This window comes from Panthera uncia, chromosome D4, assembly GCF_023721935.1.
Source record: "Panthera uncia isolate 11264 chromosome D4, Puncia_PCG_1.0, whole genome shotgun sequence".
Lineage (NCBI taxonomy): Eukaryota > Metazoa > Chordata > Mammalia > Carnivora > Felidae > Panthera > Panthera uncia.
Window position 1 is genome coordinate 48,877,732 of NC_064807.1, and position 13,967 is coordinate 48,891,698.

At 37.6% G+C, this 13,967-nt stretch overlaps 1 protein-coding gene across 3 annotated transcripts in view; it reads left to right on the plus strand.

Annotated features, from left to right (window-relative positions):
- IFT74 (intraflagellar transport 74) overlaps positions 1-13,967 on the plus strand; it is an 89,027-nt gene that overhangs the window by 1,040 nt on the left and 74,020 nt on the right. For all 3 annotated transcript variants that reach the window (XM_049623280.1, XM_049623414.1, XM_049623352.1), the window contains exons 2-3: positions 2,000-2,138; positions 13,592-13,727. In XM_049623280.1, the coding sequence (XP_049479237.1) occupies positions 2,019-2,138; positions 13,592-13,727 (256 nt within the window). In that variant the 5' untranslated portion in view covers positions 2,000-2,018. The remainder of the gene's footprint in view (positions 1-1,999; positions 2,139-13,591; positions 13,728-13,967) is intronic.

Here is a 13,967-nt window from a genome sequence, read left to right on the forward strand (position 1 = left end):
CCACCCAGGCACCCCTGGAAATTCTGTATGTTGTACATTTTCTTAAAGTTGTCAGGAAAGCTAGAATAATAGACTTAAATTTTACATGGACAACAGCCGTACTTCATTTTCTTGAGCTTCTCCAGTGCGCTTTTTACACATTGAAGGTTTGTGGCAAACCTGTGTCAAGCGAGTCTCTAAGTGCCATGTTCCCAACAGCATTTGCTCACTTCATGTCTGTCACATTTTGGTAATTCTGGAGATATGTCAGACTATTCATTGTTACTATATTTGTAATAGTCATCTGTGATTAGTGATTAGGACTTGCTGAAAGCTTAGATGAAGATGAGGGTTAGCATTTTTTAGCAATAAAGTATTTTTTTCGCTAATGTGTAAATTTACATAAATATAACTGAAACAAAAATGTAATGAAACAATACCCTTCCTATATGCAGTGAACTCTTACATTTAAAAAAAATTTTTGTGTGTGATGTTTATTCAGTTTCGAGAGACAGAGAGCAAGCAGGGGTGGGGCAACGAGAGAGAGGGAGACAGAATCCGAAGCAGGCTCCAGGCTCCAAGCTGTCAGCACAGAGCCTGACGTGGGGCTCGAACTCATGAACTGTGAGATCATGACCTGAGCCGAAGTCAGACGCTTAACCAACTGAGCCACTCAGGTGCCCCTCTTACATTTTTTTTAATGTTTATTTTTGCGAGAGAGAGTGAGTGGAGGAGGGGCAGAGAGGGAGACAGAATCCCAAGTAGGCTCCAAACTGTTAGTATAGAGCCTGACACAGGGCTGGAACTCACAGACCACGAGATCATGATCTGAGCTGAAATCTAGAGTCAGATGCTTAACTGACTGAGCCACTCAGTCACCCTTCTTACATTTTTTACTTCATGTTTAAAGCATATTGGGCAAAACCTACCAACTTGTTTTCACAACCCACTAACAAGTCATGACCTATAATCTGAAAAGTGCTATTCTAAATCATCAGCCAAAACTTTGAATAATATATTCTGATGAGTAAAGGAGGGGGCTGGTAAACTGGGAGAGGATGAGTGAATTGAGGAGTGGGTTTAAAGGGAGATAGAGTGAGAATAAAGATAAGATGGGTATAAAGAGTACCAATGAAATATTTCAGTTGGTATTGAGATGAAACAATTCCAGATGATGACAAGCTCCAGGTCTAGCCATAGCTATGGATGAGTGAAATGGAGTTGAGATGGTTACTAAAATTTAGGTCAGGGAACTGTGACCTAAAATGTTAGATATTGAAGCCAGTATCCCTATGGAAGTCATCCAGGACATTGGTGGGACTGGAGTAGAGAGACTTGAACTAGGTATAAAAGACTTTAGTAAAGATGGGGGGAGAAATCAGGAGGTCCCTAAGATAAAAGGAACCAGGAAAGATCCAAGGCAGTAAGGTTGCATTCCTTGGTCCTCAAAGGAAGATTTGGAAGATTAATGTTTTAAAAGTGACACTGGGGAGCAACGGGAATGCTGTGCACTCCTTTGCTTTGGAATTATGGATTGAGAAGCTAAAACAGCCTTCACTGAAAGTGTTTTGTGGCAAGTTGGGATTCTATTAAGGCAAAAAGTAAAATGAAAGATCTGATAACAGGGTTTAGAATATAAAGGAGTGAATCATCATTTTTCCCTGTGGAAAAAAAATTGGGAGGGAAGAAACGTGCTGGATATGTCAGAAAAGAGAAATTTTAGTAGAGTATGGGGAAGAGCTCAAGAGAGATAGGTAATTAGAGAGGCTTACATTTTGGTAAAGAATAGGGAAATGAGGAAGGCATATGATAAATGATTTCATAGTTCCACTCTAAATTGAACATTACTTTCATATTTGAACAAAATGAAGCCAGTTTAGCCTTGTAGTAGTACCTGGAATGACAATTTGCAAGAAAAGTCATTGTGGATTAAATGTTTGAAGGAAAGCTATGTGGATCTCCAGTGTGTTGCTATAGGAGACATTAAAGGAGAATTGAACTGTTTCTTGTTTCCAAATAGTGGTGAAAGTAAACAAACGATGGCCAGTAATCACAAACCTTCAGCAGCTCGCCCTGTTTCACGAGGTGGAATGGGGTTGACTGGAAGACCTCTTTCTGGAATACGACCCCCATCAGCAAGTATTCGAGTGGCAACTGGAGTAAGTTTCAAACAAATCTGTTTAATTCTCATGCATATGTCCTACTAGAAGTTGGAAAGCCTGTCTATAATAAGAGATTCTTCTTTGTTCTTTCTTTATTCCATCAGCATACTATTACATATGTTTTGGCGTTTTTTGGGGGGATACCTAGAAGTATAAATGTGGGAGGATGTCTGAAAGACATTTTTAAAAATTTATTTATTTTGAGAGAGAGAGTGCGAGTAGGAGAGGAGTAAAGCAAGAGAGAAAGAGAGAATCCCAGGCAGGCTCCACACTGTCAGCACGGAGCCCAGTGTGGGTGCTCGATTTCACAAACCATGAGATCGTGATCGGAACTGAAATCAAGAGTTGGACGCTTAACTGACTGAGCCACCTAGGCCCCCCTAAAAGACATTATTGAGAGAAGATACCTTCTCACATTGATATTCAAATTTATTTTAAAGGTACAATAATTTAAGTGGTATAGCTTATTGGTGCCTGAATTAAATGAAATGGAATAGATGAGAAACAGAATCAAACATATGTAATTAGTGATGAAGGTAACATTTCAAAATAGTTGGAAAAGCATGGAGTATTCAATAGTTTATTCAAGTAATGGGTAAGCCATTTATTTTTAAAAATTGACCCCTCCCTCACACAGAATTCTAGGTATTTTAGAAACTTTATATTTAAAAAATGAAACCATAAATGTTCTAGAAGAAAATACAGGCAAGTATTTCATATAAACTTGATGTGGACTCGGCCTTTGTAAAACAGAAACACCAAGTACTGAGAAGGAAAGTATGTTTATATTTATATATTTGAATTTTTAAAAATTGAAAACACCACAATAAAGTTAAAAGAAAAATGACAAACTGATAAAAATATCTGCAACATATATGTCATAAATAGAGTTGAGAATTGTAAAATGAAAAAACTTTATGAACTGGTAAGAGCTCTTTCTGTAATTAAACACTATGAACCCCATGTTAAATCAAAATTACATGAGATTTCTTTTGGGGAAAGTGGGGAATATCATTGTAAAACTATTCCAGAATTCATTTAGAGCAATAAAAAACAAAAATAAAAGTGTAGTATTCTAATATAAAAATATAAGTAATAAGTAAAACAATATTTTGGTTGCCACAGCAGCCTGGAAACAATAGCTTAGTGTAAGATGGGGAGTGTCATAAATCAGTAAGAGAAACACCGCATTAGAAAAAATTGGATAAACTTTATAAACTGATAATTCTAAGCAGAGTGATATCCTATAAAAGATAATTGTTACAGTTTCATTATAATAGTGAAAATTTGAAAGCAACTTACCTTGTAACAGGCAAACCTTAAATAAATTATGATATATCTATCCCTATAATTGGCTATTAGGTAGTCATTAAAAATTATTTTCAAAGTATTTGAGGAAAGTATATACCTTTATAATACAGTATTAAATGAAAAAAATAAAAGCAGTGTGGTGCCAGTTGAACATAAAAACGTACATTTATTCACAGAGAAGTAAATGTACCAAAATATTCATATTAATTTTTCTTATGGTTGTAGCAGATGATTTTGACTCCATGTAAGGTGGTTTTGACTCCTTATCTGTGAAGTTTACACAGTAGGCTAATTGCAAACCAGAGATAATACTGGGTCGTCCTGTTTTTAGTTCATAAGAAGGACAATAAATTTTGGAGGGAATAATTTTGTTAAAAATCAGATTTTCTTAAAGTTTTCAGATTTTTCTAGAGTTTCAGCTAATATTACCAGCATCATCAACTTACACTGAAATGATTTTTCTAAAACCTTCATGTACGTGGTACTGAGCTAGTAAGAATTTTTATTTTAGTAAAACTTTATGCTTGTTAATTATATATTTATAAAAGAATCTGACACTTATTGGCCGCTTACTCCATGCCAGGTGCTTTACCCATTTAATGTTTGCAGTTTTAAAAATACTGATGCCTGTTGTAAATCATACAAAGGAAAAGTGTCAGAGTCTCCTCCTACCTCAGGTATAACTATTGTTAACAGTGTGACGTATATACCCTTTAAGATTTTTTTCTGTTCATTGACAAACACTAACACACATGCATATAAGATTATATGGTTTTAATATTTTCTAAAATAATGATAATACTCTACACATTTTTATTTATCTTGTCCATTACTTTTAATAATATATTTCCATGTGAATACATATATATAGTAATTCCTTTTAATATGTGCAGTTTTAATTTATACTTCTCTATATTTTTATTTGGTAAAGTTTGCCCAGGAAGAGATGTAGCATTTTCTTCCAAAGATCACTCATGATAACCCTGAACTCATTTCATTTGTATTTGTGGTTGACAGTGTTCCTGTGTCCAACAATATTCTTTGACATGTGTTACTGTTGTTGGCCCCCAGTATAATAACCAAGTAATTCTCAGGATCACTTAAGAACTATGTTAGCTGATAAGATTAGAGACCACCACCTAACAATTAATGATAAGCAAAATGAATGACTATGGTTATATACAATCCCTATCTAAAATGTCTACTACATATTTAATCTACTACTTGACTCTTTGACAGAGAGTGGGGGAAAAAGTAAAGAAAGGAATGGAAGATAAACAAAGGATATTTTGAAACAACCTCAGGTTGTCTCCTACCTTCTAACTTGTCCATGCTGTATGAACTGACAAGAGGACAGTCTTTTGTCCTTTCCTCAGATTGTCTAATGTTATATTGGATTTTACAGACCTGAAGTAGAGAATCATGTAGAGTAATGATATGAATGCTTGCTGAATGACGTCAGCCCTTTGACACTTGGCTATCTCATGATAGAGTTTATATGTAATTATAATTTAAAAATGAAAATTTATTTTTTCTGATTTTGAAGGTAGTATATACTTACCACAATAATGCTGAAAACACTGAATTGTAAAAATAACAACATAAAAATGAACTATAATATCACATCATATGGAGATAACCATTGTTATTGTTTCTTATATAATTCTCAGACTTTTTTGTTTTACAAAATGGAATTATAAATACTGTTCTGTAAACTACTTTTTAAAATATACTGTAACTTATTCAACCATTTCCTACGGTCAGATAGGGACAAAAATGTGGATATTTAATTCCTTTCCAGTTTTGAGGTTATTATATAATGTCTACACATAAAATTAATTTTTAAAAAAATTTTATTTTTCTTGAAATATAGTTAACGTAGAATTTTTTTTTTTCCCCTCAAGTTAGCTAACATACAGTCTTCACTTCAGGAGTAGATTCCCATGATTCATCATTTACATACAACACCCAGTGCTCATTCCAGCAAGTGCCCTCCTCAATGCCCATTACCCATTTCCCCCACCCTCCATCCCCTACCTAGCCCCATCAACCCTCAGTTGTTCTCTGTATTTAAGAGTCTCTTATGGTTTGTCTCTCTCTCTGTATATTATTTTTCCTTCCCTTCCCTTCCTCTATGGTTATCTGTTAAGTTTCTCAAATTCCACATTTGAGAGAAATCATAGATACCTGTCTTTCTCTGACTGACTTATTTCACTTAGCATAATATGTTCTGGTTCTATCCATGTCATTACAAATGGCAAGACTTCATTCTTTTCACTGCTGAGTATTATTCCATTGTATACATATATACCACATCTTTATCCATTCATCAGTTGATGAACACTTGGGCCCTTTCCATAATTTGGATATTGTTGCTAGTGCTGCTGTAAACATTGGGTTGCATGTGCCCCTTTGAATCAGCACTCCTGTATCCTTTGGATAAATAGCGCAATTGCTGGGTTGTAGGTTAGTTCTATTTTTAATTTTTTGAGTAACCTCCACACAGTTTTCTAGAGTGGCTGCACTAGTTTGCATTCCCACCAACGGTGCAAGAGGGTTCCCTTTTCTCCACATCCTCACCAACATCTCTTGTTTCCTGAGCTGTTAATTTAGGCCACTCTTACCCATGTGAGGTAATACCTCAGTGTAGTTTTGATTTGTATTTCCCTGATGATTAGTGATGTTGAGCACCTTGTCACGTGTCTGTTGGCCATCTGGATGTCTTTTTTGGAAAGTGTGTATTCATATCTTCCCACTTCTTTACTGGATTATGTGTTTTTTAGGTGTTGAGTTTGGTAGGTTCTTTATAGATTTTTGATACTAACGCTTTATATGATATGTCATTTGCGAGTATCTCCTCCCATTCCATCGGTTGTCTTTTAGTTTTGTTGATTATTTCCTTTGCTGTGCAGTTTTTTATCTTGTTGAGGTCCCAATAGTTCATTTTTGCTTTTATTTCCCTTGCCTTCAGAGACATGTCAAGTAAGAAGTTGCAGCCGAGATCAAAGAGGTTGCTGCCTGTTTTCTCCTCTAGGATTTTGATGATTTCCTGTCTCACATTTAAGTCTTTCATCCATTTTGCATTTACTGTTGTGTATAGTGTAAAAAAGTGGTCCAGTTTCATTTTTCTGCATGTTGCTGTCCAGTTCTCCCAGCACCGTTTGCTAAAGAGACTGTCTTTTTTTCCATTGGATACTCTTTTCTGCTTTGTCGAAGATTAGTTGGCTATGTATTTGTGGGTCCATTTCTGAGTTCTCTATTCTATTTCATTGCTCTATGTGTCTGTGTTTGTGCCAGTACCATACTGTCTTGATGATTACAGCTTTGTAGAAGGGGCTAAAGTCTGGGATTGTGATGCCTCCGATTTGGTTTTCTTTTTCAACATTACTTTGGCTATTCGTGGTCTTTTGTGGTTCCATACAAATTTTAGGATTTTTTGTTCTAGCTCTGTGAAGAATGCCGGTGCTATTTTGATTGGGATTGCATTGAATGTGTAGATTTCTTTGGGTAGTATCAACAGTTTAACAATATTTGTTCTGCCAATCCATGCACATGGAATGTTTTTCTATTTCTTTGTGTCTTCTTCAATTGCTTTCATAAGCTTTCTATAGTGAAATTTTCAGCATACAGATCTTTTACCTCTTTGGTTAAGTTTATTCCTAGGTATTTTATCGTTCTTGATGCAGTTGTAAATGGGATTGATACCTTGATACCTTGGGATTGATACCTTGATCTCTTTGTGTTGCTTCATTATTGGTGAATAGAAATGTGACTGATGTCTGTACATTGATTTTATATCCTGCAACTTTGATGAATTCATGTATCAGCTTTATCAATTTTTTGGTGGAGTCTTTTGGGTTTTCCATGTAGAGTATCATGCCATCTGTGAGAAGTAAAAGTTTGAGTTCTTTGCCAATTTGGATGCCTTTTATTTCATTTTGTTGTCTTATTTGCTGAGGCTAGGACTTCTAACACTATGTTAAACAACAGTGGTGAGAATGGACATCTCTATCGTGTTCCTAATTCAGTGGGAAAGCTCTTAGTTTTTTCCCATTGAGGATATTAGCTGTGGGCCTTTCACATATGGATTTTATGACATTAAGGTATGTTCCCTCTATCCCAACTTTCTTGAGGGTTTTTATTAAGAAAGGATGCTGTATTTTGTCAAATGCTTTTTCTGCATCTATTGCTAGGATCATATGGTTCTTATCCTTTCTTCTATTAATGTGATATATCACGTTTGATTTGCAAATATTGAACCAGCCCTGCAGTCCAGGAATGAATCCCACTTGATCATGGTGAATAATTCTTTTAATATACTGTTGAATTCAATTTGCTAGTATTTTGTTGAGAATTTTTGCATCCATGTTCATCAGGTATATTGGCCTGTAATTATCCTTTTCAGTCGGGTCCTTGTCTGGTGTGGGAATCAAGGTAATGCTGGCTTCATAGAATTGAGTCTGGAAGTTTCCCTTCCATTTCTGTTTTTTGGAATAGGTTGAGAAGAATAGGTATTAACTTTGCTTTAAATGGCTGGTAGAATTCCCCTGGGAAGCCATCTGACCAGGACTCATGTTTTTGGGAGATATTTTGATAACTGATTCAATTTTGTCGCTGATTATGGGTCTGTTTAAATTTTCTGTTTGTTCCTGTTTGAGTTTTGGCAGTGTGTAAGTGTCTAGGAATTTGTCCATTTCTTCTAGATTGTTCAGTTCGTTGGCATATAATTTTTCATAGTATTCTCTAATAATTGTTTTGTATTTCTGTGGTGTTGGTTATGATCTCTCCTCTTTCATTTGTGATTTTATCTATTTGGGTCCTCTCTTTTCTTTTTGATTCATCTGGCTATTCATTGATCTGTTCTATATTCATTGATCTGTTCTGTGTTACTGGATTCTATATTTTTTATTTCTGCTCTAATCTTTGTTATTTCTTTTCTTCTGCGGGCTTTGGGCTTTCTTTGCCACGGCCTTTCTAGTTCCTTTAGGTGTAAGTTTAGATTGTGTATTTGGGACTTTTCTTGATTCTTGAGATAGGCCTGAATTGCAATATATTTTCCTCCTAGGACTGCCTTTGCTGCATCCCAAAGGGTTTGGACGGTCATTTTTTCATTTTCATTTGCTTTCATATATTTTTTAATTTCTTTAGTTTCCTGGTTGGCCCGTTCATTCTTTAGTAGGATGTTGTTTAACCTCCATGTATTTGGGGGACTTTCCAAATTTTTCCTTGTGGTTGATTTCAAGTTTCCTAGTGTTGTGATCTAAAAATATGCATGGTATGTATGATCTTAGTCATTTTATATTTGTTGAGGGCTGTTTGGTGACCCTGTATGTTATCTATTTTGGAAAATGTTTCATGTGTACTCGAGAAGAATGTGTATTCTGTTGCTTTGGGAGGAAAAGTTCTGAATGTATCTGTTAAGTCCATCTGTTCCAATTGTAAGGGTTAAATTGTAGTGTAGGGCTAACCTGTAGCCTTAAGAAATAACAGCTTTGTTTTAACACTGTAGATTAAGAGATAACAGCCTTGTCCTATCAATCAAGGGAACAAAAGTTCAAGAAAAATAAATTGGATTAGTGTTTGATTGGATTGGGGCAAGGGAAATGTCTGAACTGTTTCCACCCCCATCTGGGAACTATTTCTTTGTTTTGTTCCCAGGTGATGATAAGACTATGTGGTCAGCTGTAAAAACTCGGTACCCCAGCTGTTAGAGATTCACTCTGGTCTAGAGTGTCAGTCCTGATCGTTTGGCCTTGCCTCTCATTGCAATAAACTTTGTTGTGACTGTCACTGGTGCCCATAGCATTCTGTTTCAGGAGTTGTGTGGATGCAACAAAATGTGTCATTCAAAGCCGTTGTTTCCTTATTGATTTTCTGCCTAGATGATCTGTCTATTGTTGTAAGTGGAGTATTAAAGTTCCCTACAATCATGTTATTATTGTGTATAAATTTATTTATGTTTGTGATTAATTGATTTATATTATTTGGGTACTTCGGCATTGGGGACATAAACATTTATAATTGTTAGCTCTTCTTGATGGATAGACCTCTTTTGATATAATGCCCTTCTTCATCTCTTGTTACAGACTTTGTTTTAAAATCTAGTTTGTCTGATATAACTATGGCTACTCTGGCTTTCTTTTGATGCCCAGTAGCATGATAGATGGATTTCCTCATTTTCAACCTGCAGATGTCCTCAGGTTTAAGATGAGTCTCTTGTAAGTAGCATATAGATGAGTCTTATTTTTCTATGCATTCTGATACCCCTGTATCTTTTGATTGGAGTATTTAATCCATTTACATTTAGAGTGATTATTGAAAGATACGGATTTAGTGTCATTGTGTTATCTTTAGGTTTCAAGCTTGTGGTGATGCCTCTGGTCTTTTGTAATCTTTACTGCTTTCCACTCACAGAGTCCCTCTTAGGATCTCCTGCAGGGCTGGTTTAGTGGTCAGGAACACCTTTAGTTTTTGTTTGTCTGGAATAGCCTTTATCTCTTCTTCTATTCTGAAAGACAGCCTTGCTGGATAAAGGATTCTTGGCTGCATATTTTTCCTCTTCAGCACATTGAGTATTTATTTCCTGCCACTCCCTTCTGGCCTGCCAAGTTTCAGTGGACAGGTCTGCTACTACCCTTATGTGTCTACCCTTGGTGGTTAATGCTTGTTTGTCCCTAGCTGCTTTCAGTATTCTCTCTTTATCTTTGTATTTTACCAGTTTCACTATATGTCATGGTGTTGATCTGTTTTTGTTGATTTTGAAGGGAGTTCTCTGTGACTCCTAGACTTGGATGTCTGTTTCCTTCCCCAGATTAGGGAAGTTTTCAGGTGTAATTTGTTCAAATAAACCTTCTGCCCCTTTCTCTCTCTCCTTCTTCTTCTGGAAGTCCTATTATATGGATGTTATTTCATTTCATTGACTCACTTAAGTCTCTAATTCTCCCCTTGTGGTTTCATAATTTCTTTTCCCTCTTTTTTCAGCTTAATCATTTTCCATAATTTTACCTTCACTTCTTCTCTCCTCTGCTTCTTCCATTTTTGCTGTCACTGTATCTAGTTTCTTTTGCATCTCAGTTATTTCTTAATTCATTGTGACTATTTCTTACGTTTTTGATGTCTGCAGCAATAGATTCTCTGCTGTCTTCTATGCTTTTTTCAAGCCCAGCTATTAGTCTTATGACTTACTTTAAACTGTTGTTCAGATATATTGTTTGTATCTGTTAAGAGCAATTCTCTGGCTGTCATTTCTTCCTGGGTTGTCTTTTGAAGAGAATTCTCCTGTTTCAACATTTTGGCTACATTTCTGGCTTTTATGTGTTTTAACAGCTTGTTATGTCTTCCATCTGCAAGTTACTACTATATTAAAGAGGGATAATACACTGGCCAGGGCCAGGCACTTCAGGAAGTGTTTTTGGAGTGTGTTGCATGCACTCTTGTGTTGTGTATTTGGCTGCTGTACCCACTGGTCAGTCTTCTACAAAGCTCCTCCTTACTTGTGGTGGTGGATTGTTTGGACCTTCCACCAAGTGTGCTTTGATTTGTTCGTTGAAGTAACTCTGGAAGAAAAGAAAAGGTGGGGAACCTGATCCCATAGAAAGTGAAAAATGAAAGAGGTGAAAAAAAAAGACCAAATAGAGAATCAAAGAAACTATAAGGCTTAATCCAGAGAGAGAGGAAGGAAAATAAAGATGGGGCTTTATAAAAAGTGTAAAAAGAATAAAAATGCCTGAAAAAAATACATACATACATATATATATGTATATATAATAAGAATTGACCAAAAATCAAATCAGAAACTATGATCCTGATTCCAAAGGAAAAAAGAGGGTAGAAAGAAAAAAGAGAGGAAAAAAAAAAGAAAAACAGACTAACATACAAAACCACAAGACAGTTGTCTGTTGGTGTCTGGGACCAGTGGCTGTGCTCGTCTGGAGGAGGGACTGTCTGGTTCAGTCAGTGTCATTCCCACTCCAGTAGATGAGCAGTTGCTAGATTGCTAGACACGAGGGGCGGGTCTGGTGTAAACCAGTCCCGCCTCCACTGGGGGCAACTGTTCTGTTCCCTCAATCCCCACTGTGTTGGTGATGAGGAGAAAAATGGCAACACCCCAGTCTCTCCTCCCTGGACTGGGTTTCTCAAACCATGCTGTTCAGGCAGCCCTTACAGAATAGTGCTGGTGGTCAGCCTGTTCTCCACAGTCTCCCGCACCTCTTAGGCTCTTGGCTAAGATTCAGAACCTGGTGTCTTAAGGGGCCCTGTGCCACGTGGATTCCATTTATTGGTGTAGCACCACTCAGCCCTGCTGGCGCCTGAAGGGTCTTTTGTCCTTGGTGGGGCAATAGACCCTCTTCCCACAGTATTAGAGGAAGGAGGCTTACCTCTCAGCATGCCCCTGAGATTGCTACTGTGCCCTGGGGCCAGCTCCCTCTCCCCCCCAGGCTTGTGTACATGGAAGCTGCAGTGACTTCAGTCTGGCGAAATTTGCACACTTTTGAAAGCTCCTATCTTTGATCTTCAATTCCTAAGGCTGTTTGCAAAGTAGAAACTGGCACTCTCAGTATTTTTTTCCCCAGTCCATGGTCCAGAGAAGTTTTTCTCTTGTACTAGCACAATACCACAATCCACAGCCTTTCTTTCTCTCCGTTTTGTTTCTCCACCGAAGGGGCTCCTTCCCCTCTGTGCCTACGCTGTTTTATCTCCCCCAGTTCACATAATGCATCTGTGTCCTGCTGAGCTGTCTCCCTTACCTGTGGAGACTTTTCTCTCACTCCACAGATTGATTTCCTGAGTGTTCCAAGTGTTCTGACCTCAGTACAGCTGTGTTTGAGGGAAGGGAAGGGAAATCCCCGTAACCCTACTTCTCTGCCATCTTAACTCCTCTAGAATTTTAAATTTTAAAGAAATGTACTATCTAATTGCCGGGGTCCAGCCCCAGCAGATCCAGGGATTCCCGAAGGATGAATGGTGCCGGTGAAAAAATTAAAAATGGACACAGACAACAGCAGTGTGTTTGGCCGCTTTATTGTGGCAAACGTGGCATTATATTTGTTAGCAATTTCCTTGTAGCATGCGTCATCTATTTTTCTGGCATTACCTAATTCTAAAAATGTTCCTATGTGTAATCACCCATTAAGGAACAACATGGTTATTTTCTTGTAATGTTCCCTCCTGCTCTTTGCTTATTGATTAATTTCTTCACATTATTTCATTATGTATCTATGTTTATCTATAATCTATAAAGCATTTGCTTTGCTATTTTCATGAAAGGTCATCTATCTCTCAACACCTCAAGTGGAACACTTACAGGGACAGGACTTCTTAATTGTTTTTTTGAACCATTTGCAGTATAAGGAAAAAAGTTTTTGCTTTGGCCTGGGGTGCTGGGAAGGAGCTAAGAGGACCCTGGGAACCCACGCCTTATGTGTTCCCAGAGAGACAATGTATACCTAGGAACTAATGAACCATTCTGTACCTTAACCCACCAGGTCCAATCATCATCTTGAATGTCTCCTGGGGGCCAGGTGGGCCTAGGGTTGGAGTAACTTGTATCCATAGATACACTCCTTTGTTGCCGGAGTGGGGCTTTCCAATCCATTTGTTCCCTCCTTGGATGGGAAATATATGGGGCCATCCTTCGTTTAGGTAGAGGAGTCTTTATAGGGGGTGGCAAGGGCTAGATGTAGGGCTGCATGATTTTCTTGCGGAATTTTCTTTCTTTCCCTGGTGGTTCTTTTCCCTGGGGCCTGTCGTGGGCAATTCGCCAACAGACGATTCCCCCAGGTACTTTGATTGGTAGGGGGGCTGCCCTGACCAATGCTAAGGCCAAATTACATAAAAGGAGGAGTACAAGAAGCTTCACTGTCAGTGGGCCGCCCTGCAGTCCCTATCCATCCACCGTCTGGGCCCTGCCATCAGGCTGGTTGGATAGCTTGGCTGCCGGCATCTATTGTTCATAGAATTTTAAATGTTAAAGACTTTTATTTAATATGTTCTATTTTGGGAATTCAAAAATGTAACGAATACTTTACAAATTAAATGTAATTTTAATTTTTAAAAAATAATCTCTTTGCTGTCATAACAGTACTAGAGGTATGGTGTTTTTCTAGTTTACTAAAACTGAAATCATGTTTTTCATTTAGATGCCACCTGGAACAGCAAGACCAGCCTCTCGTGGTGGTACCATTGGGACAGGGGGAGTTCTGTCTTCTCAAATCAAAGTTGCTGATCGTCCTGTAACACAACAAGGTTTGAGTGGAATGAAAACTGGAATGAAAGGTATCTCTTTTAAAAAGACGAGTATATTTTGTATAAGAAGTATCACAGTACCATATTACTGGGGGAACCTGGGTGGCTCAGTTGGTTACTAGTGTCTGTCTTCAGCTCAGGTCATGATGTTGCGGTTTGTGAGTTCAAGCCCCGTGTTGGGGTTGCTGCTGTTACATGGAGCCCGCTTAGGATCCTGTGTCCACCCCCTCCTCAGCCCCTCCCCAACTTGAGGTCTCTCAAAAATAAACA